This window comes from Macaca mulatta, chromosome 2 (assembly GCF_049350105.2).
Source record: "Macaca mulatta isolate MMU2019108-1 chromosome 2, T2T-MMU8v2.0, whole genome shotgun sequence".
NCBI classification, from domain to species: Eukaryota; Metazoa; Chordata; class Mammalia; order Primates; family Cercopithecidae; genus Macaca; species Macaca mulatta.
This window is the reverse complement of record NC_133407.1, coordinates 3,304,111-3,329,834: the sequence shown is the minus strand read 5'-3', so window position 1 is coordinate 3,329,834 and position 25,724 is coordinate 3,304,111. Positions and strand designations below refer to the sequence as shown.

Below are 25,724 nucleotides of genomic sequence, written 5' to 3'. Positions count from 1 at the left end.
ATGCTACAGATATGTCAAGGCAAATACAACAGAAGTGCAGAGGGAAGTTTATAGAAAAAAGTAAATAAACCAAAAATGAAAACCCCATCAAGGGACTGGTTAATCAAATTACAATACAGCCACTGAATTAGTGTGCAGCCATTTAAAAGAATAAGGTGGATCTATATACACTGATAACAAAGAAAAATGAACACTGTATTGGTAAGTGAAAAAAAAGCCAAGTGCAGAAGACCAAATAAAACCTGATCTCATTCATGACAGAAAAATATGTTAGTACAGTTACACCCCAAATCAAATGCTAAGTTAATACTACTTAGAATTTATTTTAAATGTTTGTATTTTATTTTTCCAACTAACAAATTGTTTTTTAAAACTTTTACAAGAAAAAATAAAGCTTCACAATTTTTTTTTAAAGACAAGAGAAAAAGCAGGGGCTTGCCAACTGAAGTTACAATACCTACGAATGTTTGAAGTGGTCACTATGGCAATGTTTAGGTGACATGAAAGACGAGTTTATTGGAGAGTAGAAGACACACCGGAAGGCGTAAATTAGAAGGCTTTAGCAAAGGTTAAATGAAATGTAAACTGAGAAATTTTGTGCGTAAAAGTAAAAATGATGAAATGAGTATCACAGGGAGACTATCATTAATACAATGTAACAGTAGGTAGCAGTGGGGTGGACAGATTATCTCAAAACAAGCTATGATGAGGCTGTCTATAGAGGGTTTGTTACTGACATCAGTTTGGGGTGTGATACAATAATTTTGTTTGATTTTTTTTTTTTTAGACAGAGTCTTGGTCTATCACCCAGGCTGGAGTGCAGTTGTTCAATCTGGGCTCACTGCGACCTCTGCCTTCTGGGCTCAAGCAATCCTTCTGCCTCAGTCTCCTGAGTAGCTGAGACTGCAGGTGCATGCCACCACACCCAGTTAACTTTTGTATTTTATGTTGAGATGGGGTTTTGCCATGTTGCCTAGGCCGCTCTTGAACTCATGGACTCAAGTGATTGGCCCACCTCGACCTCCCAAAGTGCTAGGATTACAGGCTTGAGCCAACGGGCATGCTCATTTTTGTTACTAATTGCTACTAATAATTTGTTACTGAAATACAAATGTTAACATATCACTTGCCTGCTAGAAACATTTTAATGGCTATCCATTGCAATTCTGTTTTTGTTTTTGAGACAGTCGTGCTCTGTCTGGGCTGGAGTGCAGTGGTGCCATCTCAGTTCACTGCTACCTCCAGCTCCCGGGTTCAAGTGATTCTCCTGCCTCAGCCTCCCAAGTAGAATGGATTACGGGCACGAGCCACCATGCCCAGCTAATTTTTTGTATTTTTAGTAGAGACAGGGTTTCACCATATTAGCCAGGCTGGTCTCCAACTCCTGACCTCAAGTGATCCACCTGCCTCAGCCTTCCAAAGTGCTGGGATTACAGGCGTGAGTCACTGCACCCGGCCCTATTGCAATTTTGAATGACTTACTTGTTCTATAGTGATAGAATAAGAAACAGGGCTATAGACAGCCAATGGAAAACTATGCCTTACCTTTTTAACCATTAGGTTAAAGAGAAGAAAGGACTAAAAGTCATTGCGCTTTATTATTATCTGTTTATATATAATGAATAGTATGTAATTCATTCTGAGAATTCTGAGACCTTTAGAACAGTGGTCCTGAAAGGTTCACATCAGAATCACCTACAAGGCATTTTGAAAGTATCTATGCCTGAGTCCTGTTCACCTCCAGAAGTTCTCATTCGGTAGGTCTGGGGCAGAGTCCAAACAAAGGCATTTTGGAAAAAGCTCCTCGGGTCATTCTGATGTGCATCGCCTATCTGACTTCTCAAATGATGAAATAAACATTAAAATAAGCCAAATGAAAACATTAATAATATAGAAGGCAAAGGTCTTAACACGAAGTCATCTGCTATCTTTCTTAGGATCAAACTCTACCGTCATAACTTTTACTTCAATGATCGCTACTAGCACCTGTCGCCAGGATACAGCTGCTGGGTTCAAACCAAAAGAGATGCCATTGTTTGTATCTGTTGGAATCATAGGAAAGCAGTACTAGTAATGCATTAGTGCTGTAGTCATAGGAAAGATTACATACTACTTACACAATAGCTGATTGATGAGCAAGAAATCTCTACAATAGTTGCTGTACAATTGTGAGTGGTGGTTTGAATTAAACAGTTTTGTAATTTGTACAGAAGTTTTCTATTGTCATAGTTAGCTTTCTTCCATACCTAAAAGATTTGAGTTTTTAAATGAATACTGTAAAAGCAAGATTTTTTTTTAAATTTTCTTGCACACTTCACCTGGAAAGATTATTTCTTAATATCTTAAAATATGCTCAAGAGATTCAGAAATACGTAAGTTATTCTTGCTCTGAATTCTTTTCCTAACCAAATATTTAGAAATAAGTTCCTTTGTTATACACATCTTGACACTATTATATAAAGAACATTTCTGCTATTCTGTTATATCCAAAACAGAAGTTTTGGATAAGAGACAACTTTCACATACAAGCTAACCTTCCAGTTCATTTTTTGTGTAGAAAAAAAAAAAAAAATGAGGTATCAGAGGTTATGTCTTTTTCTAACCTCTTATGAAATGAATCAGGCACAACAATAGAGAAGTGTATAATGTACTCCTTTGTACCCATTACCTAGTTTCAATTATCATAACTTTGTCATTCCTGCTTCATACGGTCCTGTCCCTTTTTAACTGATGTATTTTAAAGCAAATCCTAGATGCTGTATTATTTTATTGATCCTTCACAGATAACATTTTTTAACAGAACTTTGTCATTCCTGCTTCATACGGTCCTGTCCCTTTTTAACTAATGCATTTTAAAGCAAATCCTAGATGCTGTATTATTTTATTGATCCTTAACAGATAAGATTTTTTAACAGAGCCTCTTTATCATTATCACACATAATAATAACAAAAAATCCTTAACGCCTCACGCTCATTTCATAATTCACTTTCCCGTATTGTCTCTGAATGTATTTTTACACTTAGTTTTCTCTCAAGGTTGTATCTTTTTGTTCCATATTGTGAAACGCTAAAATATTTTTGCCTGGAAAGTCCATTCTGTGTTCTTTTTTATTTAGAGATGGAGTCTTGCTCTGTTGCCCAGACTGGAGTGCAGTGTGAGTTGATCACAGTTCACTGCAGCCTCAAAAGTGATTCTCTTGCCTCAGCCTCCCCAGTAGCTATAGAACTACAGGCATGCACTACCACACCTGGATAATTTTTTTTTTTTTTTAATTTTTTGTAGAGACAAAGTCTTGCCATGTTGCCCAGGCTAAAAGTCAATGTCATATGTACTATGCAAATCTGAACATGTCACATTTCTTTAAAAGATTCTCACTATATTTTCTATGATGATCCCCCAAAATTCTTAACATGACATAAAATATCTTGCATGATTTGGCCCTTATTCAAATCCAAGGCCTCAGATATGACTGAGACTTCTCCTAGGCTCCACCATAATCCAAATTTTTCATAGTTTTTAAATCATTCCAATGAGATATGAAGGATTAAAAGATCAGGAACGTGCCACTGGCTAAATGTAATGAAAAAGCAACCCACTGCATGAACCTTGATGGAATATCCTGATTCAAAGGAATAAAACTAGTCAAATTAGTTACAACAGGTATAACAGGCACAACTGGGAACATTTCAACATGAAATTACTTTTAGTGTTATAAATGTGGTTATGTAGGAGAATGTCCTTATTTTTAGGAGATGCAGGTCAAACTTTCAAATGATTCAGAAAAAAAAAGTACATGTGGGATGTATTTTATACACCTATGTATACATGTGTGTAAGATAGAGAGACAGAGACACACATAAAGCAAATGTGCCAAAGTATTAACAACTGGTAACTCCAGATGAAGGTTAGACAGGTGTTCATTGCACAATCCTTTCTTGGATTTGTTCACTGTACAAATATTTCAGCCGGGCGTAGTGGCTCACGCCTGTAATCCCAGCACTTTGGGAAGCCGAGGCAGGCGGATCACCTGAGGTCAGGAGTTTGAGACCAGCCTGACCAACATGGTGAAACCCCATCTCTACTAAAAATACAAAAATTAGCCAGGCATGGTGGCAGGCACCTGTAATCCCAGCTACTTGGGAGGCTGAGGCACGAAAATCGCTTGAACCTGGGAGACAGAGGTTGCAGTGAGCCGCAATCACACCACTGCACTCCAGCCCAAACAACAAAGTGAGACACCGTCTAAAAAAAAAAAAAAAGTAAATATTTTAAGTTTTGCAGGTCATACAGTTCCTGTTGCAACTACTCAACTCTGCCGTTGTAGCAAAAAAAAAAAAGCAACCACAGACAATATGTAAATAAATATGCATGGCTATATTCCAATAAAACCATATTTACAAAAAAAATGTAATTTCTTAAGTCATGAAATTTTTTTAACTTTTAAAACGTAAAACCTTAGCTCACATGTAGAAATGATGATATAATTTGCAGGGACTATTGAAAAGAAAAAACAATGGAGTCTCTTGTTTAAAAGTTATTAAGAATTTCAAAATAGTAACAGCAGAGCATTAAACCAAGCACAGGGCCTTTCTCAGGGAGGGTCCCTATATGACTACAAAGCATGTACATCCACAAATCATGCAGGCCATAGTTTACCAATTCATGGCTTAGATTCTACTGAAGATGGTTCAAGATTCAGAGCAGAAATGACAGAGTTCAAATCTTCCTCCTACCACTTAATAGTTGTGTTCTCTGTCCCCTAGTATAAATAGTATGTATCTCACAGAGTTGTGAATAAATGATTTAATATATATAAAATACTTAGAATGGTCGTGTGTGTGTGTGTGTGCGTGTGTGTGTGTGTATCTTTTTTTTTTTTTTTTTTTTTTGAGACAGAGTCTCATTCTGTCACCCAGGTTACAGTGCAGTGGCGCGATCTCAGCTCACTGCAACCTCCACCTCCCTGGTTCCAGCAATTCCCCTGCCTCAGCCTCCCAAGTACCTGGGATTACAGTCGCCTGTCCACCATGCCCAGCTAATTTTTTTTGTATTTTCAGTAGAGATGGGGTTTCACCATGTTGGCCAGACTGGTCTTGAACTCCTGACCTCAGACAATCTGCCTGCCTTGGCCCCCCAAAGTGCTGAGATTACAGGCGTGAGCCACCGCGCCTGACCAGTCCTCGTATATATTTTTTATACATGCTAGCTATTATTATATTTTAGTAAGAGTATTGACCAGGAAGCACCATGCCTCACACCTGTAATCCCAGCACCTTGGGAGACCACAGTGGGTGAACAGCTTGAGCTCAGGAGTTCAAGACCAGCCTGTGCAACAAGGTAAAACCTCACCTCTACCAAAAAACAAAAACAAAAACAGTATTTTACGTAGCCAACATACTACATACATTATTTTTCACTTTTCCTATGTTCTGATAAACAACCCAGGAAACAAAATCCTTGTTCACGTAACATTGCATGCTTATCCTGTAATTCCTTAAAGATATTCCTAGATGTAAAAATGCTAAATCAAAATATATGTATTTTTTAAATTCTGAAATACCTTACTACTTTGTCCTTCAAAAAAGCTCTATCAGGCCGAGCACGGTGGCTCACACCTGTACTCCCAGCACTTTGGGAGGCCAAGGCAGGTGGATCACTTGAGGTCAGGAATTCAAGATCAGCCTGGCCAACATGGGAACATAAAAATTAGCCAGGCGTGGTGGCACATGCCTGTAGTCCCAACTACTCAGGAGGCTAAGGCAGTAGACTGCTTGAACCCAGAAGGTAGAGGACACAGAGCCGAGGTCAAGCCTCTGCACTCCAGCCTGGGCGAGAGAACAAAACTCTGTCTCTAAATAAATAAATAAATGTTACTAAATATTAGGTCGGTTTGTTACACAGCAATAGATAACCAGAATATGATTTAAAAGTAAACAATGATTTTTAGGATTATAGATCTCCGAATGGATCTGTGCTTTCAAAGATTACCTTAGAAAAACATGTTTATTCCAATGATTTGGGGACTGCCCAAAAGCATCTTTTAAAATCACTCAAGGAGACTGCGCACGGTGGCTCATGCCTGTAATCCCAGCACTCTGGGGAGGCCAAGGCAGGCAGATCACTTGAGCTCAGGTTTCGAGACCAGCCTGGGCAACATGGTGAAACCCAGTCACTACCAAAAAAAAAAAAAAAAAAAAAAAAAAAAAAAAGTTAGCCAGGCATGGTGGCAGGCGCCTGCAGTCCCAGCTACTAGGGAGGCTAAGGTGGAAGAATTGCTTGAGCCCAGGAGGTGGAGGTTGTAGTGAGTGAAGATCGTGCCACTACACTCCAGCCTGGGTGACAGAGTAAGCCTCTGCCTCAAATAAATAAACAAACAAACAAATAATAACTCAAGGAACCTTAGTTGCATTTTTTTCAAATATCTCATTCTGATTCAGGTGGTCCAGGGACAATAGAAAAAGACTGTCTTATATTTTTCAAGTTGTCTTATATTTTTAGTTTTGACTACTTATAGTCAACTAAAAAAATTTTAAGACCAGGTGCGATGGTTCACGCCTATAATCCCACTTGGGGAGGCCAAGATGGGAGGATAGCGTCAGCCCAGGAGTTCAAGACCAGCCTGGGCAACATAGTGAGATTTCGTCTCTACAAAAAAATTTAAAAATTAGCTAGGCACAATGACACACACCTGCAGTCCCAGCTATTCAAGAGGCTGTGGTGAGAGGATCGTTTGAGCCAAGAGGTCGAGGCTGCAGTAAGCTATGATTGTGCCACTGCATTCTAGCCTGAGTGATAGAGTGAGACCCTGTCTAAAAAAAAAGTTTTTAAGAGTTGATCAAGGTAGCAGGATATCAAACACATTTTTTAAATTTGCTATACAACTACAAGTATTATCTGAATAGTTGTTTGTCAAAATGTTTATGAAATTAAATATAATATTTCCTTAGAGTCCTCATATAAAAATACCCTGGTAGCTTAGACTAGTCAGAGTTTCTCAAGAATTATGACAACTACACATCAAGACTTAAAGATTTTGGACTGACTTAATTACTACATTGTAAAAGGAAATTTAAATAAGCCCTAGCAGCTGTCATAAGTTACTTACAGTTTTGCAATTCACCAATTGTACAATAACAGAAAAATTCCTAAAATAAAAATTATAGTATGTTATGTGAAAATGGAGAATGTATAACTATTTTAAGAAAGTACTTATTGGCAGTAAAAGCCTGCTGCCTATCTACTGTTTGCAAGAAATCGTGCTCAAGAACAAAGGAATAAAAAGATACTGGTGGTCTCTGTCCCAAAGAGTTTACTATCCAAAAGGGAATATAGGATGGAATCACATCAGTTTTTAAAGTAAATTACACAAGGCTGCACAGCAATGCCAGCCCTACTTAACAACTCTACCTCGGTGTCTACTAGGTATCTCAAACTTAACATGTAAAAAATATAACTCTTGATTTTTTTTTCCAAAAAAAAACCTATTCTTCCCTTGCCTTCCTCTTTATCAATAAACAGAACCTCCATCCACCCAGTTGCTAAAGCCAAAAATGCTATTTTTTTATTCTTCTAATTCCCTATAAAAAATTCAACAGCAACTCTTCTTGATTGTACCAAAAAATGTTCTCAGCTATCTCCCAAGTTGTCTCTCACATGGCCCAGCCTGATAACTAGTTTCCTACAATGGCTTCCTATGTAGTCTCTCTCCATTCACTCTTTCCCCATACAATCCATTATCCAACAGTAGTCAAAATATTTTTAAAACATAAACCTTATCTCCCACCACTGCTAAAAGCTTTCTAATTGCTTCCCATTGCACTAACCACAACATTCAAACTCATTACTACAGATGAATTATAATGCCTAACATGATCTCATCCTTGCCTACCTCTGATCTTAATTCTTAACTATCCCTTCCTTTTGCGCACCCTGCTCCAACTACATTGGCCTTCCTTCTGTTCCTTAAAGATCAAGCTCCTTTCTCCCTGAGCCTTTAATCTACAAGCTACTCCCCACAACCACCACCACCTGCTAGCCACCCTTTCCTACCCATAACTCCAGGGATCAAACCTTGCATTCCCAACAGGAAGACAGGCAACCATCATGGGTTTCCAGGTGGAGATGACACAATGCATCATCACCAATGAGTATTCGTGCCAAAAAAGTTTAAACTGTCTCCGCCCCAAGGAAACAATCTGAAAAATTCAGAAAGGGGGTCATTCTAAAAGATGATTAGTCTAAACTCTTCAGAAAAGCAAGTAACATAAATTATTAGTTATCAAATTATCAATAATCTAGAGCAGTATTATGCCACAACAACTTCATAGAATATATGATGCAGTCTTTAACCATAGAACTTTCCTAGCTAGTTCTACTCTTTTCCCCTTTCTCACTACAGCCATTGAGTAGTCTAAAAAAGAAAAGCCTTCCTAACAATATTAAAATTTTATAATATACTCTTAAATTAAAAATAGCAAAGCCACCAAAATTTTCACTATGATTATAAGGTCATATGTAAACTAATGAACACAGATTAGATCTTTGGCAAAATTACAAATAAGTGTTGAGTTGAGACTTTTGAGGATATTGGGATGGGGTGAATATGTTTTATGTTTTGCATGTGGAATAGAGGTGAATTTTGGGGAGCCAGGGGGTGGACTGTGGTAGACAAAATAACGCCCCCCCCGCCCCCGGCAAGGATGTCAACATCCAAATCCTCAGAACCTGCAAATACGTTAGGTTACACGGCAAAAGGAAATTAAGGTTGCTATCATCTGACCTTGAGATTGGGAGATTATTCTGGAACATCAGTCCAACATTATCACCAGGGTCCTTATCAGTAAAAGAAGAGGACAGAAGAGGGAGTATCACAACCACTGCGGGCTTTGGAGATGGAAAGGGGCCATGAGCCAAGGAATATGGGCAGCCCTTTGAAATTGGAGAAGGCAAGGTATAAAAAACTAAAATAAAGGATTCTTCCCCAGACCTTCCAGAAAAGAATGCAGCCCTGCCAACTGGCCTTTTATTTTAGCCCAGTGAGATCTGTATCAAAACTGTGATCTCCAGAACTGTAAGATCATTTTGTGTTGTTTTAGGTCACTAAGTTTGGGGTAATTTGCTATAACAGCAATAAAAAGCTAGAGTCATCCATCATTTAACAAAGGCAATACCTTCTCGGAGGTGCACTGTTAGGGGATTTCTTCACTGTGCAAGCATCACAGACTGTAAGCCACCTCGACGGTATAGCCTATTACACACCTAGGGTACAAGGTATAGCCTATATGGTTCCTAGAATACAAACCTGTACAGTATGTTACTTTACTGAATACTGTAGGCAATTGTAACACAATGGTATTTGTGTTATTTAAACATATCTAGGCCGGACGCAGTGTCTCACTCCTGTAATCCTAGCACTTTGAGAGGCTGAGGTAGGTGGATAGCCTGAGCTCAGGAGTTCAAGACCAGCCTGGGCAACATGGCAAAACCTCATCTCTCCCAAAAATACAAAAAGTTAGCCAGACATAGTGGTGTGCACCTGTGTTCCCTGATACTCAGGAGAATGAGGTGGAAGGATCACTTGAGCCTGGGAGGTGGAGGTTGCAGTGAGACAAGATAACACCATTACACTCCAACTTGGGTGACAGAGTGAGACCCCATCTCAAAAAAAAGAAAAAACAATGCATTCAATTTTATGTGCGTCTGTATGTATATATACACACAGAGATGCATATATATATATATATATACACACATGTCTAAAAGATTAGTCTAAACTCCAGGAAAGTAATATAAAATTATTAAATTACCAATAATCCAGAAAAGCAGGGTATCAACATGTCCAAAACAGGACTAAGTAGTATTACATCATAACAACTTAACAGAATATATGATGCAATCTGTTGTTGACTGGAATATGACTGTATATATATACATACATGTATACATATATGTATATAGTCATAATTATATATACGTATATATACAGTCATATAGGTATATATACGTGTGTGTATATATACACATATATACGTGTGTGTGTATATACGTGTGTGTGTATGTATACACACACAGTCATAATTATATTCCAATCAACAACAGACAACAAATACAACAGTGGTCCCATGGAATTATATATTTTTACTGTACTTTTTCTATGTTTAGGTATGTTTAGATACACAAATACCACTGTGCTAAAATTGCCTACACTATTCAGTACAATAACATGCCATACAGGTTTGTATCCTAGGACCCAGAGGCTATACCATATACCCTAGATGTGTAGTAGGCTATATCATCTAAGTTGTATGAATATACCCTATGATGTTTACACGACAAAATCATGATGCGTTTCTCAGAAGGTATTCTGGTCATTAAGTAACATATAACTGCAATTAAACACACACACACACACACAAGAATACATTATACACTCACACAATGGGTAATATCTAAAAGTGATATTACCAAATGCTAGCAAGAATGTGGAGGAACAGGAACCCTCAAACATTGTTGGCAGATTTATAAACAGTATAATCACTTTGGAATAATGCTTTGCAATTTCTTATAAACACATTTATCCCTTGACACAGCAATTCAACTCCTAGGTATTTATCTTAAGAGAAATGAAAACCTGCCATAAGAAAAGTTGTATAAGAATGTTCGTAACAACTTTATTCACAACGGTCAAACAATGGAAGCAATTTATCCATCATCAGGAGAATGAATACATTATGGTACATTCACAAAGAAATACTACATAGCAGTAAGAAAGAACTAGTGACACTGGCCAGGTGCAGTGGCTCACGACTGTAATCCCAGCACTTTGGGAGGCTGAGGTGGGTGAATCACTTGAGGTCAGGAGCTCGAGACCAGCCTGGCCAACATGATAAAACCCCATCTCCACTAAAAATACAAAAATTAGTTGGGTGTGGTGGGGTATGCCTGTAATCCCAGCTATCCAGAAGGCTGAGGCAAGAGAATAGCTTGAACCCAGGAGGCAGTGAGCCGAGATCGCACCACTGCACTCCAGCCTGGGTGAAAGAGCAACACTCCATCTCAAAAAAAAAATGAGGCCGGGCGCGGTGGCTCAAGCCTGTAATCCCAGCACTTTGGGAGGCCGAGACGGGTGGATCACGAGGTCAGGAGATCGAGACCATCCTGGCTAACATGGTGAAACCCCGTCTCTACTAAAAAAATACAAAAAACTAGCCGGGCGAGGTTGCGGGCGCCTGTAGTCCCGGCTACTCGGGAGGCTGAGGCAGGAGAATGGCGTGAACCCGGGAGGCGGAGCTTGCAGTGAGCTGAGATCTGGCCACTGCACTCCAGCCTGGGCGACAGAGCGAGACTCTGTCTCAAAAAAAAAAAAAAAAAAAAAAAAATGAACTAGTGACACACAGAAAAACATGGATGAATCTCATAGTCAAAATGCTAAGCAAAAGTACCAAACTGCTGAGAATAATAATTGACATATAAACGGTAAGAATCTATTTATAATGTTTAACAACAGGCAAAATGAATCTAAAGTTTAAAAAAAGCAGAACAGTGGTTGTCTTTGGGAGGTGGGGGAAGCATTCCAGGAAGATGGAAAACAGGCTGTATTGTGACAGAGGTGCCGGTGATGGGTAGTGTACAATTGTGCATTTCAATGTATGCAAGTTTTTATCATGAAAAAAACTCTGAATACAAATTAATACTTTTTAATTTCTTTTCTTTGGGTGCTTGTACTTTAGGTTTCATATCTAAGAAACCATTGCCTAATTCAAGGTCACAAATATTTAATCTTATGTTTTCTCCTAAGAGCTTTATAGTTTTAGGTCTTCCATTTAGAACTATGATCCATTTTGGGTTAACTTTTGCCTATGGCATAAGAGAGAGTAAGTATAATAGAAACATAGATGAAACAAGAATGACACAACATTGGTATTTGCTTAAACTGGATAATGAGGGGTCACTAATATTATTCTGTTTAATTTGTATATATTTCAAATTTTCTATAATCAAAAAATTAAGTGCAAAATACCAGGACAGCAACAAATTCAGGTTAGAAAGGAAGATGAACAAGTATGAAAAGTATAGGTCCAAAACGGTCCATGGATGACTGCCAAATGTTCTCTAATGATTTGTTTCTGCCAAGATGATCTACCGGGATTTCTTATCTACAGATTATAGGGGAGGGAATGAGGGAATTTACTTGATAAAGAAGGGACACAATCTTCTAACATGATAAAGGACACAAAATAAATCCTACATAAGCTATGAAGCTTATTTGATGGATGTTTGATGCTATTAATTATTGTCACTTTTTTCTGATGTGATAATGGTGTGTAGTTATATAATTTTTTTAAAGTGTATATATTTTCAGAGACATACACATATATACTGATGGAATTCTATACTCTGAGATTTGCTTCAAAAATCATATGGGGAGGTCAGGAGCAGTGGCTCACACCTGTAATCCCAGAACTTTGGGAGACCGAGGTAGGCAGATCACTTGAGGTCAGAAGTTCGAGACCATCCTGGCCAACATGGCGAAACCTCGTCTGTACTAAAAATACAAAAATTAGCTGGGCATGGTGGTGCGTGCCTGTAATCTCAGCTACTCGGGAGGCTGAGGCAGGAGAATCGCTTGAACCTGGGAGGCAGAGCTTGCAGTGAGCCGAGATTGCACCACTGCACTCCAGACTGGGTGACAGAGTGTGACCGTATCTCACTTAAAAAAAATAAAATAAAAAATATATATATATATGCTCGCACACACACACACACACATATGGGGAAACAAGGAGGTGGGGTTTAAAGATCATCATGCATTGATAACTGTTAAGTCAGGGTGAAAGGAATATGGAGGCTCAACATGTATTTTCTATTCTACCTATGCATTTGATTATAAATGTTCTATGCTTCAAACCTTTTTCAGTAACAGCTATATTGAGATTTAATTCACAACATAAATTCATCATTTAAAAATACACTTTAGTGGGTTTTAGTATATTTAGTAGTTCTACAACCATTACCACTATCTAACTCCAGAAAATCTTCATCACTCCCAAAAGAAACCCCATATCCATTAGCAATCACTAATTGCATTTCCCTCACCCTCCAACCCCTAGAAATCACTAATCTATTTTGACACTACGAATTTGCCTATTCTGGACATTTCATATAAAATTATATAATATGTGGCTTTTGTGTTTGACTTACTTCATTTAGTAAAATGTTTCCAAGGTTCATCCATACCTCATTCCATTTGACAGCTGAATACCTTCATTCCATTTGTATACTCCATATTTTATTTATCCATGTACGGACACAGATTGTTTCACTTTTTGGCTGTGAATAATGCTCCTATGAACATTCCTGTACAAAGTTTTGTGGGTATATACCTTCATTTCTCTTGGGTATACACCTAGAAGTGGAATGGCTGGCTAGAACTCATATGGTAACTCTATGTTTAACCTTTTTTTTCCCCCCCGAGACGGAGTCTCACTCTGTCACCCAGGCTGGAGTGCAGTGGCACGATCTTGGCTCACTGCAAGCTCTGCCTCCCAGGTTCATGCCATTCTCCTGCCTCAGCCTACTCCCAAGTAGCTGGGACTACAGGTGCGAGTCACCATGCCTAATTTTTTTTTTTTTTTTTTGTATTTTTTGTAGAGATGGGGTTTCACTATGTTTGCCAGGATGGTCTCGATCTCCTAACCTCATGATCCACCCGCCTCGGCCTCCCAAAGTGCTGAGATTACAGGCGTGAGCCACCGCGCCCGGCCTCTATGTTTAACTTCTTATCTTAGGAGCCACCAAACTCTTCCAAAGTGGCTCACCATTTTACATTCCCACTGGCAATGTGTAAGGCTTCTAACAGCTCCACATTCTTCCCAACACTGGTTATTATCTGTCTTTTCCAGTATAGCCATCCTAGTGGGTATGAAGTGGTATCTCATCATGGTTTCATTTGTATTTATATGCATTGCTGGTTAATGATATTGAGCATATTTTCATGTGCTTATTGACCATCTGGGCATGTTCTTTGAAGAAATACTTACTCAAATCCTTTGCCCATTCTTTAATTGGATTATTTGCCCTTCGAGTTGCAGAGCTTTATATTCTCTAATACAAATCCCTTAACAGGTATAATTTGCAAATATTTTCTCCCACTTTGTGCATGACTTTTAACGTTCTTACTGTGTCCTTTGAAGCATGGAAGTTTTTAATTTAATGAAATCCAATTTATCAATCTTTTCTTGGGTTGCTTGTACTTCAGATTTCATATCTAAGAAACCATTGCCTAATTCAAGGTCACAAAGATTTAATTCTATGTTTTCTCCTAAGAGCTTTATAGTTTTAGGTCTTCCATGTAGGCCTGTGATCCATTTTGAGTTAATTTTTGCCTATGGCATAAGATAGGGCTCCAGCTTCATACTTTTACGTGTAGATATTCAGTTGTCTTTGCACCATTTGTTGAAAAGACTGTTCTTTCACACATTGAATTGTCTGGGTACCTCTGTTAAAGCTGGCTCACCATAAATGTAAGGATTTGTTTCTAGACTCTCAATTCTATTTCACTGACCTATATGTCTATCCTTATGCCAGTAGCACACGGTCTTCATTACAATCACTTTGTAGTAACTTTTGAAATTGGAAACTGAATCCTCCAACTTTGTTCTTTTTCAAGATTGTTTTGGCTGTTCTGGGTTACTTATACTTCCACATGAATTTTAGGATCGGCTTCACAATTTCTTCAAAGAAACCAGTTGGAATTTTAATAGATTGTGGTTAGTTTGAATATCAATTTGGGGAGTATTGCCATCTTAACAATATTCAGCCTTCTGATCCATGAACATGGGATGTATTTCCATTTACTCAGGTCTTTAAGGTCTTTCGCTGGTGTTTTCAGTGTACTGTCTTCTAAGTACTTTCCTCTTTTTGATGCCACTGTAGACAGATTGGTTTTCTTTGCTAGTATACAGAAATACAAATAGTTTTTGTACATTGACCTTATACACTACATCCTAGATGAACTTACTAGTTATAACTGATCCTTGTGGATTCCTTAGCATTTTCTATATACCTTCATCCCTTGGTATCCAAAGGACATTGGTTCCAGGACTCCCCCTGCCCACCCCCTGCACTACCCACTAACACCAAAATCCACAGATGCTCAAGTCTGTGTATAAAATGGCATTGTATTTGCAAATAACCTTCATATATGGTCTTACATACTTTAAATCGTCTCTAGATTATTTCTAATACCTAATGCAATGTAAATGTTATATGTAAATAATTGTTATACTATTTTTTATTTGTACTTTAATTGTTATAGTTATTTCTTATTGTTTTTTCCCAAAATATTTTCAATCCATGATTGACTGACTCACAAAAGTGGAACCCATAGATACAAAGGCTGATTGTATAAGACATATTATCTAAAAATATAGTTTTACTATTTCTTTTCCTATATGGATGCCTTTAATTTGTCTTTCCAGCCTAACTGCTCTGGCTCTATCCTCTCCAACATTGTTGAACAGAAGGGGTGACAGGCTTCTTGCTCCTTATGTTAGGGGAAAGCTTTTTAGTCTTTCACCACTAAATATGATGTTAGCTGAGGGTGTTTTAAAGATGGCCGTTATCAAATTAGGATCAAGTTAGGAAATTTTCTATTCTTCGTTTTTTGAATAGTTTTATCATGAGAGTGGATTTTGTCAAATGCTTTTTCTGCATCTATTGAGATGACTGTGTTGTTTTAAATCTTTACCCTATTATTATAGTATATTACATTAATTGATTTTTGTATATTAAATCAACTTTGCATGCCTGGGATAAATATGACTTGGTCATGGTATACAATCCTTTTTATATGGTGCTATATTCAGTTTGCTAGTACTTTTGTCAAAGATTTTTATATCTGCATTCATAAGGAATACTGGTCTATAGGGTTTGTTTGTTTGCTTTGTTTTTGGTGGATTTGTTTCATTTTTGTTTTGAGATGAGGTCTCACTCTGTCACACAGGCTGAGTGCAGTGGCACGATCACAGCTCACCACAGCCTCAACTACCCAGGCTCAAGTGGTCCTCAGCCTCCTGAGGAGCTGGGACTATAGGCATGCACCATCACACACAATTAATTTTTAATTTTTTTATAGAAACAAGGTCTCACTATGTTGCCCAGACTGGTCTTGAACTCCTGGATGCAAGCAATCCTCCCACCATGGCCTCCCAAAGTACTGGCATTACAGGCATGAGCCGCCACGCTTGGCCTGGTTTTGTTTCTTTTTTGAGACAGGATCTTGCTCTGTCACCCAGGCTGTAGTGCGGTGGTGCAAATATAGCTCACTGTAGCCTTGACATTCTGGGCTCAAGCAAACCTCCCATCTCAGCCTCTCAAGTAGCTGGGATCACAGGCACATGCTATCACACTCAGCTAATTTTATTATTTATTTATTTATTATTGTTATTATTATTTTGGTAGAGACAAGGTCTCCCTATTATGTTGCCCAGACTGAACCCCTGGGCTCAGGCAATCCTCGCGGCCTCCCGAAGTGCTGGGAATACAGGCATAAGCCACTGTGCCCAGCTGGTCGGTAGGGTTTTTTGTGATATATCACCTGGCTTTGGTAGCAGGGTAACAATGCACTAATGATGAGGAATGTGGATGCCTTGGAAAGTGGTCTCCTCTTCTATTTCTTAAAGGAGTGTGAAGGAATGTCATCAGTGCATCTTTAAACACTTGGTAGAACTCACCAGTGAAGTCATCTTGGCTTGGACTTCTCTTTTTGGGAAACTTTCTGAATATCAATTCAACCTCTATTTTTTATAGTTCTGTTCAGATCTTCTATTTCTTGAGTCGGTTTCAGCAGTTTGTGTCTTTCTTGAAATATATTCACTTCTTCTAAGTTACTGTCATACAATTATCTGTAGTATTTCCTCATAATCCTTTTTATTTCTTCAAATGAGTAGAGAAGTGCCCTCTTTCACTCCTGAATGTAGTAATCTGAATCACTGCTCTTTTTGTCTTGGTCACTCTAAGGATTTGTCAATATTGCTAGGCTTTTCAAAGAACCAACTTTTGGTTTCAATTATTTTTCTCGATTTTTCTCTTCTCTGTTTTCTCTTATTTCTGCTCTACCTTTTTTAGTTTCTTCCCTTTTGCTGCTTTGAGATTTGCTTACTCTTCTTTTTCTAGTTTGTTGGGGTAAAGATTAGGTTACTATTTTGAGATCTCTCTTTTTTTTTTTTTAGACAGAGTCTCACTCTGTTGCCCAGGCTGAAGTGGGTGGCGCACTCTTTGCTTACTGCAACCTCTGCCTCCCCGGTTCAAGTGATTCTCCCGCCTCAACCTCCCGAGTAGCTGGGAATAGAGGTGTGCACCACCATGCCGATAATTTTTGTATTTTTAGTAGAGATGGGGTTTCACCATGTTGGTCAGGCTGGTCTCGATCTCCTGACCTCGTGATCCGCCTGCCTCGGCCTCCTAAAGTGCTGGGATTACAGGCATGAGCCATCGTACCCAGCCTCTTTTTTTCATTTTTTTAATATTGGCGTTTGGAGGTATAAATTTCTCTGTAAGCAGTGCTTGAGCTGTACCCCATAAGTTTGGCACGTTCTATTTTTGTTTTCATTCATCTGAAAGCATTTCTTCATTTTGCTTGTGACTTCTTTGATCCACTGTTTACTCAGGAGTGTATTGCTAATTTCTACATATTTGTGAATTTTTCAGATTTCCTTGCTATTGATTTCAAATTTTATCCCCTTGTGGTCAGAAAACATTTTGTATGATTTCAATACTTTAAAATTTATTGAGGCTTGTTTAATGGCCTAACATCATAGTCTATGCTGAAGGAAACTTCATGTAAACTCAAAAAGAATGTGAATTCTGCTGCTGCTGTATGAAGTGTCCTATAGATAACTATTAAGTCTTCTTGGTCTATATCGCTGTTCACATTTTCTATTTCCTTATTAATCATCTGCCTAGTTGTTCCACTCATTATTGGAAGTATTTATATCTCAAACTATGATTGCTGAATTGTCTATTTCTGCCTGCAATGCTGTCAGTTTTTGTTTCGTGTATTTTGGAGCTCAACTAAGCAAATATATATTTATAGTCATTATGTCTTTGTTATGGATTGACCCTTTTATTTATACACACACACACACACACACACACACACTTTTTTCTTTTTTTTTTTTTTTTTTTGAGACACAGTCTCACTGTCACCCAGGCTGGAGTGCAGTGGCACGATCTCAGTTCACTGCAACCTCCACCTCTCCCAGGCTCAAGTGATCCTCCCACCTCAGCCTCCTGAGTAGCTGGGACCACAGACATGTGCCACCATGCACACCTAACTTTTTTTGTATTCTGGGTAGAGACAGGGTTTCATCATGTTGCCCAGGCTGGTCTCGAACTCCTGAGCTCAAGCCATCTGCCCACCTCAGCCTCCCAAAGTGCTGGGATTACAGAAGTGAGCCACCACGCCCAGCCCTCTTACTATACTTGTCTGTAGTAATTTTTGTCTTAAAGTCTATTTTCTCTGCTATTAGCACAGCCACTCCACCTCTCTTCTGGGCACTGTTTGCATGGTTTGTCTTCTACTTTCAAACTATTTATGTCTTTAAATCTAAAGTATGTCTCTTCCTAAATACCATATAGTTGAATCATCCCTGAAATTTTACATAATAAAAGTTTTAAATAAGTAAGGCCAAAATACATAGAAAGACATAACCTCTTCTGAAATTGAAGAAAAAAGTACTGTAAAGACTAAATTTGTAAAACATGTAACAAGGGGAAATTTGTTCTCCCACACATCACAAAAGGGGTGTGCAATTCATTTTAAATTAATGAAGAATGAATTTTTTCAAAGGTGTTAGAACAAGTGGTTTTCACTAGGAAGAAAACAGATTATCTTCTACAATCAAAACTAAGACTCAGCTGCATTATATGAAACTTAAAATCACTATAAAATGACAAAAAACTATAATGGGGTAGGGAAGACTTTTCTAGGCAATAAACAAAAGCCAGCTTTTAAATTTCTATATGATAAAAGATACCATAAACAATGCAAATTTAACTGACACAATTTCTTAAATAATTTTTTTAAAGAGACAGGGTCTTGCTCTGTTTTCCAGAGTGGAGTACAGTGGCATGATCATAGCTCACTGTAACCTCAAACTCCAGGGCGTCGCAATCCTACTGCCTCAACCTCCTGGGTAGCTGGGACTACAGGTGTGGGCCACCACATTCACCACATTTGGCTACTTTTTGTTGCTGTTCTAATTTTTGTAAAGACAGGGTCTCACTCTGTTGCCTAGGTTGACTTCAAACTCCTGGCCTTGAGTGATCCTCCCTCCTCAGCCTCCCAAACTGTTGAGATTATACCCAGCCTAACAAATGAAATTGAAGCCTTTGGCTTAACATATAAAGTAAACGAGTGAATTCCCTTCCAGGTCCACCATGTGAAAGTCCACCATTAAGAAAGTCAATTACTAGCAAAAGAAGTAAAAAGTCAACTCATCTATCAAAATGTCCAGTTGTGGATTTTTTAAAACATTTTTTAGGCTGGTCGAGGTGATTCACGCCTGTAATCCCAGCACTATGGGAGGCCAGGGCTGGCGGATCACAAGGTCAGGAGTTCAAGACCAGCCTGGCCAACATGGTGAAACCCCATCTCTAGTAAAAAATTAGCCAGGCGTGGTGGCGGGCACCTGTAATCCCAGCTACTTGGGAGGCTGAGGCAGGAGAATCGCCTGAACCCGGCAGGTGGAGGTTGCAGTGAGCAGAGATCACACCACTGCACTCCAGCCTGGGCGACAGTGTGAGACTCGTCTCAAAAAAAACAAAACAAAACACACACACACACATTTTTAAAATGAGGATAAGTCCTACTTTACAAGCTTTTTTTTTTTAATTAAAATTAGAGACAAGGTCTCTATGTTGCCCAGGCTGGTCTCGAACTCCTGGGCTCAAGTGAGCCTTCCACCTTGGCCTCCCAAAGTGCTAGGATCACAAATGTAAGCCATTGCACCCCACCTACAAGACTTTTTTTTTTTTTTTTTTTTTTTTTTTGAGATGGAGACTCACTCTGTCCCCCAGGCTGGAGTACAGTGATGCCATCTCGGCTCAATGCAACCTTCGCCTCCCAGGTTCAAGCAATTCTCCTGCCTCAGCCTCCCAAGTAGCTGGGATTACAGGTGCCCGCCACTACACTCCGCTAATTTTTTTGTATTTTTTAGTAGAGATGGTTTTTCACCATGTTGGCCAGGCTGGTTTCGAACTCCTGACCTCAAGTGATCCACCCACCTCAGCCTCCCAAAGTGCTAGGATTACAGGTGTGAGCCACCACACCCAGTCAGGATTTCTGTATTTTGGTTCACAATAAAATTACTTTATAATTCCATTCTATTGCTTCTGAGATTAAAAAACACACACACACATTTCCCCTTAGCCCTTGCCCACTGTATTAACTGCCAGTTGCTAAAAGTTTATTCTAAAGATGGAAGGCAAAGGAAGGAGACAGGATTGGCACCAATCCAGACTTAATAGCAACACATAACTGAGGTGTATTTAGTAGTCACATTTTATTCCAATGTCTTTCACCCATTAAAACCTTTCACCTGGCTGGGCATGGTGACTCATACCTGTAATCCCAGCTACTCAGGAGGCTGAGGCAGGGGAACCTGAGTCCAGGAGTTGGAGACCAGCCTGGATAACAAAGTAAGACTCACTCTGTCAAACAAAATTCACCCACAAACACCTTTTTAAAAAAAAAAAAAAAAAAAAAGTTATTCTAAGTTACTGAACAAGAATCATATCTGAAATAGAATCTAGAAATGAAAAAACTTCAGGATGGTATATGATAGACATTGTTAAACGATAAAAATAAATTATCAGATAAAAACTAAAGCATACTAAGGCCAATTTTTTTTCTTTTCTTTTTTTTTTTTTTTTTTTTTTTGAGAGAGAGAGAGAGAGAGTCCAGCTCTGTCACCCAGGCTGGAGTGCAGAGGTGTGAACATAGCTCACTGCAGCCTTGACCTCCTGCCTCAACAAATTCTTCTGCCTCAGCTTCCCGTGTAGCTGGAATCACAGGTGCACACCACCACGTCCAACTAATTGTTTTATTTTTGTAGAGACGGGGTCTCACTTTGTTGCCCAGGTTGGTCTCAAACTCCTGGCCTCAAGCGATCCTCTTGTCTCAAGCCTCCCAAACTGCTGCGATTACAGGCATGAACCACTGTACCAGCCATAATGTTTTTATACTTGAACATTGCTCAGGACAAAAATCTCACATAATTCAGAAAGATTTTTATTTATTCAATTTATTTATTTTACGTTTTATTTCAAACAGATATTCACTTCCTAAATAAAACAGAACACGTTTTGGGTTTTTGTTTGTTTGTTTGTTTTGAGAGAGTCTCTGTTGCCCAGGCTGGAGTGCAGTGGCGCGACCTCAGCTCACTGAAGCCTCTGCCTCCCGGGTTCAAGCAGTTCTCATGCCTCATTCTCCCAAGTAGCTGGGATTACAGGTGCACACTTGTACCCAGCTAATATTTGTATTTTCAGTAGAGATGGGGTTTTACCATGTTGGCCAGGCTGGTGTCAAACTCCTGACCTTAAGTGATCGGCCGGCCTCGGCCTCCCAAAGTGCTGGAATTACAGATGTGAGCCACAGTGTTCAGTCCAAGAGTATGTTTAAATAAAAGAAATGCAGTATTTTTATGGAGGTTTTGTAAAGTTTTAAAGACCTACTACATGCAACTACATACAATGTAGGGCCCAAACAAATTCAAACTTCAACATATTTTGGCCAAAATGCAAAATTTCCACTCAAAAAAAAAGTATACTTACGCACTTTACATTCCTGTAGATTTTTAGATGAACAAGGTTTTTAGATTTTAGATGAACAAGATTTTGACCTTTAAGCTGATTTTAAACTGGTATTTAAAAAACCAAAAAGGGAACCCAAAATTACACAACGAAATGTACCCTCCAATCCAAAACAAAAAAATATTCACTGGGATGTAAAAGTAACCATTGACTATTCAAATTACAAAAGACAATGTTGCAACTGCAACATCCTTCTCCCTGTTTCAACCAGTCCCCTTGTATTCTCCTCATTGATTTAACAGGAAAATGTATTTTTTTTTTTTTTTTGAGACGGAGTCTCGCTCTGTCTCCCGGGCTGGAGTTGCAGTGGCCGGATCTCAGCTCACTGCAAGCTCCGCCTCCCGGGTTCACGCCATTCTCCTGCCTCAGCCTCCCGAGTAGCTGGGAGTACAGGCGCCCGCCACCTCGCCCGGCTAATTTTTTGTATTTTTTAGTAGAGACGGGGTTTCACCATGTTCACCAGGTTGGTCTCGATCTCCTTAAAGCTCCAACAGTGGTGAAATTTTCATCAGCAAGATGCGCCTTTTGCATTAATTCTACAGCACCAAGGCAGTTATGTGCACACACTAGACTTAAAAGCCATAAGATTCATTTATGAATAAAAATAGGTATTAGTTTAAAGACAGCACAATAGATCAGGAGACAAGTGCAGCTGCCTTACTATCAAAAAACAAGCCCAGGCCTCACAAGTTTCTGTATTTTGATACAAGTTTCACTATCACTCAACAGACACAATACTCTCAAAAGTAAAGCTCTTCTTATACACACAACATGTGAATGAAGACTTCTGAAATATTCTTTTCAAATGCTACACAAATCCTCATAGTAACAGGATTATGGAAAAAACCATAAAAAATTAAGAATATGAATAATGAAACTTCTATTTCTTGGCAGTCTTCCCTCTACTGCAAATCTAATTTGTCCCTAAAATGTATATAAGATGTTGAATTTACTGAAATTTTGATATCTCTTCCCAATTTGCAGCTAACAATAATTGGAATATGGGAAACAACTCTTGAAAACCTCTAATATTTTAATTAACATAGAATTTATGTTACAATCGAGCTGAATAAAAGTTCACTATAATATTCCCTACAACTTTAATCAGTATCTTGCCGTCTCATTTTATATTCAATGATTCCTTTATTTCAAAAACAAAGACATCACATGGTTTGTGACCAACCCCAGTAGCTAGAAGTATTTCCAAATCACTTCTCTCAACTTAAAAAAAAAAATTAATGTGAAACAAAGGGAGCTCAGAGCTACACCTTCTAAGAGAAAAATGCTGTGATTATTTCACTTAAAAATAAATAGCTGAGTCATAGTAACAAAATTTCACAAAAAGCTTTCTAAGGTGCACTTTAAAAATTACTCCACTTGCCACACTGTTCTGGAAATCAACCTGCACGCCTGTCCTAGGCAATCTATTTGTGTCTCTTGAGTCCTTCAATTATGCAGAACATCAAAGTTTCAAAAACGAATCGCAACAACAGCTATCAAAGGAAGTGGGTTTTGTTAAATAAGCAACAGCCCTAAGCTCCAATAAAATTAACACCCCAAAATCATCAAAGGGCAAAGGCAAAAAGCGTTCTTAAATCTTCTCTAAGTAGCAGTGCCTTAGTTTTACAATTCTTTTCCTTGCTTTTCACTGAAAGGAGAATAAGAAATTCAATTAACAGTGTTAAGGATGAGAACAGTTAGTTCCCAGGCAGAAGATGCAATTTACAATCCAGGTTTGGCCCAGACATCAGCGGGCACACACACGCCAATGTTCAGAGGAAGCTTTCAAGAAATGTCACTATCTAACGGAAGTGTTAAGGCCTTATACGTGTAAGGACTATGGCCAGCCCTGTAAAATGCAACCTAGAAAAACTCCATTGTCCAAAACAACTGAGAGTTTCCTACCATACTCAAAACAGAAAGAACCTGTGTCCTGGACGGCCACTCACATGGAAAGAAGGGCAGCCCATGTGAGTCGTAGTGCCCCCCTGTCAGCTCTGTGACAGATCCACTGGGAGCATCCGACTGTGATCCGGGCCCTCCAAGGCAGAGGCTGCTGGAAGAGGAACACACAGGCAATCTTCACGGCCCTCCTACTTCCGTTCTCAAAACAGAAATGCACTTTTCTCCTAGTCCTCCGCCCTCAGCCCAGTACCCCTCGACAGCTGCGCCCCCTTCAACGAGCTTAAGTGGAAAGAAAAGCAGGTAGTCACCAACTAGGGTCCATGGACCGCGGTTGGTCACAGCGCTTCCCCCCGCGATTCCCCCACGCACCCACCGCCGGCGCCCTCCGGAGAGTCGCTCTGCCCGGGGGCACCGCGAAGCAGAAGCCGGCGTCCCAGTTCGCCCCCTACTCCCTCCTCCCCGGGGAAGCGGGGCAGAAAAGCGCAAAGAGGAACTAAGTGAACTGCAAGAGGATGCCCTGAAAGCTCCCTCAAAGAGGGGGTGGGGAGGGGGTGGAAACCAAGAAGGGGCGGAAGGAAGGGGGAAGGAAGAGCAGCCAGAGGAGGAATGGGGCGAGAGCGAGCGCCCGAGAAGGGGACGAGACTTCGGGAGCGCGGCTGCACCCCATTTGCCCCAGCGGGAGCGGGTGCGCCGGCCTTCGGGGCGCTCCGGCCCGGCAGAGGGCGAGGAAAGAAATGAGGAGGCGACGTCCCCGTCCCCGCCACTTCCTCGCCCCTCGGGAAGGCTCGGTGGGGACTGCAGTGCCCTCGCAGGCTGGAAGCGGCGGCAACGGCCGCTCGCCCCGTCGGAAGGCGCGGACGGCGGGGCCTCCTCCCGGTGCGCGGGCCCGGCTTTCACGCCCCCAGCGCCGGGAAGGCAGCTCCGCGGTGACGCCGGGCGGCCGTGCCGGTTACCTGAAGCGGGGCGAGTCCTTCAGACACTCCTCGAAATCCACCGTCATCTTCATCCTGCCTCCGCGTTGCCTCGCCTCGCCTCGCAGGCGGCGCTGGCAGAGCCGAGGGGGCCGCGGGAGCGGCCGCGCTGGGGACGCAGACGGCTACGGCGGGCGCACGGCCGCGACTAGCGTTGCGCGGAGCTGCGGAGGGCGCCTAGCCCGCTGGTCATAGCAGCCGCGAAGACGGCGACGGCTCGTCAGGCCCCAGTCCGGCCCCTCTTCCTCCCGCCCCAAGTAGAGCGCTGGCCGCAGGGAAACGGCCGGGGAGTGACAGCAGCGGCCAGCCAGCCACGAACCTGGCGGCCAAGGGGCGGGGCATCCGACAGCACCGCCTGCGGGCGCCCGGGCAACGGGTCTGATCGACGGCAGCGCGAGCCAATGAGCAGCGCGACCGGGGGCACCGCCTTGCCACAACCGCCCCCGAGGACCAACCGGGATGCGCAGGCGTCGCTAGGCGGGACGCACCGGTTGCTGGGAGGCCGGCAGCTGAGGCTCCTTGGGAAGGAAGTCACGTGGCTGCGGCCGCGCTTCCCTCCTAGCCCCCGCCTCTTCTCCTGCTCCCCGAGCCCCGCCCTGCTGAGCTGCCAGCCCGGAGGAGCCTCCTCCTGCAGGTCTGAGGAAGGAAATTTGCTTTTCAAAGCAGATTGGCAGAAATCTCAAGAGGTTAGAGGCAGAAATTATAAAAGGAAGAGATAGGCTAAGCCACCTCTTCCTTTCAGTTTAGAGAAACTGAGGCCAGGAGAGGAGCGAGGATAACTTTAGTGATAAAATCCCATCTTTCACGTATTGGTTCCATCCCTTCATAATTTGAAAATTGCTCCCGTGTGCATCTTCTCATATAGCCACAGACCACTTCCTGAAGGAGCTGCCGTTTGGGTTGGACATAGATTTAGGCGGGTATGGGAGGTAGGGTGCTTCGTGTGGAGGAACTCCTCTCAAAACTGCAGAAAG

General features: G+C 40.6%; 1 protein-coding gene across 2 annotated transcripts in view; it reads right to left on the bottom strand.

Annotated features, from left to right (window-relative positions):
* Positions 1–25,045, bottom strand: part of ACAP2 (ArfGAP with coiled-coil, ankyrin repeat and PH domains 2) — a 179,749-nt gene extending 154,704 nt beyond the window's left edge. Inside the window, exon 1 of one of the 2 annotated variants that reach the window (XM_077990624.1) lies at positions 24,733–25,045. Coding sequence is in view for 1 of the 2 variants with exons in the window: in NM_001261274.1 (NP_001248203.1) it covers positions 24,733–24,785 (53 nt within the window). In the remaining variant the exon portion in view is untranslated. 2 annotated transcript variants of the gene reach the window in all.
* Positions 25,046–25,724: the final 679 nt, after the last annotated feature.